At 36.7% G+C, this 4,458-nt stretch overlaps 1 protein-coding gene across 1 annotated transcript; it reads left to right on the forward strand.

The window, feature by feature from the left end:
* Window positions 1-505: 505 nt before the first annotated feature.
* LOC116105128 (AMP deaminase-like) lies at window positions 506-4,382 on the forward strand (the record flags this gene model as incomplete). The annotated part of the gene is made up of 9 exons (XM_031391548.1): window positions 506-1,264; window positions 1,417-1,613; window positions 2,120-2,336; window positions 2,468-2,646; window positions 2,807-2,858; window positions 3,541-3,668; window positions 3,754-3,933; window positions 4,076-4,143; window positions 4,240-4,382. Coding segments are annotated over exons 1-9 (1,636 nt in total), but the record flags the coding sequence as incomplete, so codon positions are not given.
* Between the last annotated feature and the right edge of the window lie 76 nt (window positions 4,383-4,458).

The following is a 4,458-nucleotide window of genomic DNA, read 5'->3' on the forward strand; positions in this document are numbered from 1 at the left end:
AAAACGTACAATTTCTTCATCGGCCTCCTCTTCCTCGCCTGAATTCTCGTCGACGTCCTTTTCTTCAGAACTATTTTTTGATTCTTTTCTCTGTTTTTGTGCCGCCGTTGTCTCCTCTACCTCTGGACCGCCTTGACTCATTGGATGATCCACTAGAGCGTCTTCTTCGATAGCCTTTGAACAGCTGCAGCAGCTAGAGTCTAGGATTTGGAGTGGTGTTGAGTTTTCCTCCTCTTTATGAATATCAGCCATGATTTTGTGTAACGAATATTTAAAATCAAAAATTGGTTGAACATAGGGAACTTTTATCGTCGGAAATCGTAGAGAAATCAAAGGTGTTTCGTCAGTTATTTTTTGACTATATTGCTCAATTAAGTGATTTTGAAGGAAGGGGGTCATTTTTTATTTTTAAAATTTAAAAATTTTTTTGTTAATTATAATATTACCAACATATATTTAAACCTTTTCGGTTTAACTCGTTTTATATGTTTAATGAATCTAAGTGTGCGGCATCAGTTTTGAAGGGTTATGTTTTTTAAATGCAAACTTGGGAGGTAAGATGAGTTAAATTTCCTCGGGTTTCAAGGTGACGCCAAGTCGCCAACACCTGAAACCTCAAAAGTTGTATGTACATGTGTCTGTCAACGGGTCCATCAAAAGCCCGCTGAAATGACTTTAGACATTTCCGACACTAGAAACCACTCACTTGACGACTGCTCAGTCTCGCCACCAAGACCATACGTATAAAAACCCCGCACACATTATAGCAGTTAGGGTTTTATCTTCACTCCCATGGATTCATCATCTTCAGCTTCCTCTTTACACTTGGCCATGGCGGCTCTCGTCGGAGCCTCCTTGATGGCCATCTCGGCCTTCTTCATTCACAAGCGCAGTGTCGACCAAGTCCTTGATCGTCTCATCGAGATCCGCCGCGAACTCCCTCAAAACCGCGACGGCCATTTCTACGAAGAAGAAAACGAAGAAGAAGAGTATAGCGAGGGAGGATATGATTCTGATGGAGATGGGATGACAAGACAGCAGAATCGTGAGTCGAGGTCGTTGGAGGACAGCATGCTTCGACGTTATAAGAATACCATGTCTTCTTCGTTGCCAAATGTGTCTGTGAGAAATGATTGGTTAGAAGAAGATGCTAAGTTTGATGAGGCGATTAGGGTTAGGGCACAGAATTGCTCCGCTTCTTCGCTTGATAAACTCAATTTCATTCCCTCTGGACTTCCGCCCCTGCAAACATCACATAGACTTGGTATGCCATGCGTTTTATTTCCTTTAAACTGCGATGAATTAAATGTAACGTTATATCAGGGTTGCAAATTCGTGGAAAATTTTAATTGCCTTCGTTATGTTTAGATGTTTTTGCAAATAAGTTATGTTGTTTTTTTATTTTTCTTTTTGCAGGGGAGGATCAGCCTTTTAATCGCGGTGGTTCCAGTGCAAGGCTGGCATCTGTTGGCATTCTACGGACTCCGAGATCTCCCGGAGGCAGTGGCTTTGAAAATGCTGAGGATTCTGAGGATGACGGTACAGAGCTTGCAAATGAAGATGATATGGATTACAGCTATGAGGACATTGATTCTTCTGCTAATTTTATGAATGTATGTTCATGTGTGGTTTCTTTTTAGTATTTCATGCTCAACATGCATACATTTTATTTTGGTATACTTATGCTTAGTTTATGGAATTGTTTCAGATGTTATATCAACCATACAACACTACTTCATGTAAATTTAGGGAACAGATGTTGCAGGTTTCTGATGCTTATAAGGGGTTTCAGACTTTATATATTTTTTTCTCGCGAGAGATTTGTTGAAGCATATTTTTAATACTTTATTCTGCTTGTTTGGAATACGCGTAGTATTACTTTTATTAGCATATTTTAATACTTCATTCTCCTTGTTTGGAATACGTGTATTATTACTTATATTAAACGGAAAAATTATAGTTTTATTTGTTACCTAGCCTGATGCTACTATATTTGACTAGACATAAATGATATTGTCACCTTGCCGGAAACATATTGATAGCCAATTGTTTTACTTTTGGAATTTGAAAATGAAGCTTTCGTAATTAATGCAATATCTTTTTGCAAATGGATTTGCAGGATGTTGATTCTAAAATTCAAAATTCTTCTGCTGTTCCATTCAGAACTGATCTTGTGAACTTTGTTCAAGATCAAAATTGTCGAGCTAGTATAAATGTAGTGAAACCTGGTATCGATGTGCATGGCAGGGGAAAGGTAGATACGGCTTCAGCACAGATAACAGGGCATGATACTACTTTGCCCAATGTAATATTGCCTCTGAGAACTACATTGCATGGTATTTCAACTTTTAGTCTTTGAGAATTTCGCTGGACCTTTGTCTAGGTTTGGTTGTTCTCAAATTTTCTTGAAATTTAAATTTGAGGAAACATGCTTGACAAACCTTGTTTTGGAACTTATTTTTTTTAGAGTCAACAACCATAGAAGATGAGGAAGTGCGGAAAATGCTTCAAGAGTGTTTGGATCTGCGAAAAAGTTATGTTTATACTGAAGAAGTTGCTCCATGGTTGAAGGAAGCTGTCCCTGAACCTTATGCATCAGAAGTGAAGATTGATCCATTTCACTTTGAACCTGTTGAAGCAAGTACAGTGAGTTATTTTTGCTTTTTAATTGTATTTAGAAATGAGAAGTTTTGTTTCAACTTTGAACATGATACAGTTGGGGCAGGAGTTGCTTTATGGTAAGCAAGTGGCACCTTCATTAATTTTGTTAATCTAATCTTGGATGCTAATTTTTTCATTCATGCAGCATCACTTTAGGATGGAGGATGGAGTCGTACACGTTTATGCAAGTGAAAATGGTAGGTACTACATAGTAACTCATGTTGTGGTGTTAGTAATCTCTAATTACTTTAAACTACTGCTTATACCTGGAAATACATGTAACAATATTCCACCAAATAAGAAGATATCATATTTATCCACTCAAGGAGTTAATTTATGTTGGACCTCTATACAGAGCTACATGTGCTAAATAATACTGTTGGAATTAAGGCTACATACTCCTTACTACAGGTTGCACCAGAAAGAAAATAGTTCTTTAGGCTTGAAATCATCTTCTTTACAATATGAGTGTGAGGAATCAGCTGTAGCAGAAGGATGCCCAAACATAAGCAAATAATTGCAGCAGAAACACCAGATGCATATCAAGCAGAACGAAAGTGAATAAAGTATTGTTATCTATGTAGAACTTGATTGTGTTTTCATATAAACTTTATTAAGCTAAAATCAATACTTTGAAAATGGTAGGTCCTGGAAACAACCATGAATCAAGCATAGAATTCTACCCTAACTGTACAACATTGTTCTATATTATGCCATTTTTAACTTAGCTTAGGCTTTTTCTAGGAGATTATATAATAAGGCATCTGTAAATTTTGGAACGGCAATCTATCCCTTTATTTAAAATGGCAATGTGATGATTGCTGATATATGATTACTCTTTTTGATTGATTACTTACGTCAACTGTGAATTTCTTTCAGATACTGTAGATCTTTTTCCTGTCGCAAATTCAACCACTTTTTTTACTGATATGCATCACATTCTGAGAATTATGTCTATTGGAAATGTTCGCTCTGCATGCCACCACAGGCTACGGTTTCTCGAGGAGGTATTGTTAATCAAACCTTTTAGGTTCTTGTTTGTCTTGACACAATTTGGACAGTTTTTATAACTTGTATTTGGAAAATACACAGAAATTCCGGCTCCATTTGTTAGTAAAGGCAGATAAGGAATTTTTGGCTCAGAAGGGTGCCCCTCATCGTGATTTCTATAACATCCGAAAGGTGGATACACATGTGCATCATTCTGCTTGTATGAACCAGAAGCATCTTCTGCGTTTCATCAAGTCAAAACTGAGAAAAGAACCTGATGAGGTATATATTTAACCCCCTTATATTTCTAAATATTAGCTTGTTGATTAAGCCTTAATTTTTTTACCTTAGAAAATGAGTCACAATAAAGGCAGTTCTATGTATTGGTGCTTCTCCTTACTTGCTAATTACTTCTTTTTCTCAGGTTGTTATATTTAGAGATGGAAAGTACATGACACTTAAGGAAGTATTTGAGAGTTTGGACTTGAGTGGGTATGAATTACTACTATTGGTCTCTATCTATCAGAAATTCAATTATTTCTACTGTCCTATGCTCTCAGTTGTCGTAATGCTTGTGAATCACTGTAGGTATGATTTGAATGTGGATTTGTTGGATGTTCATGCTGATAAGAGTACCTTCCATCGATTTGACAAATTCAATCTCAAATACAATCCTTGTGGGCAAAGCAGACTTAGAGAGATCTTCTTAAAGCAAGACAATCTTATCCAAGGTTTGGCTATTTGATTGCAGTTAATTTCTTACCATATTTTTAACTCTGTATCTTGTTAAGGCTATCAAGTCAAATC

The sequence above is a fragment of the Pistacia vera genome, unplaced genomic scaffold (assembly GCF_008641045.1).
Source record: "Pistacia vera cultivar Batoury unplaced genomic scaffold, PisVer_v2 Contig493, whole genome shotgun sequence".
Classification (NCBI taxonomy): Eukaryota; Viridiplantae; Streptophyta; class Magnoliopsida; order Sapindales; family Anacardiaceae; genus Pistacia; species Pistacia vera.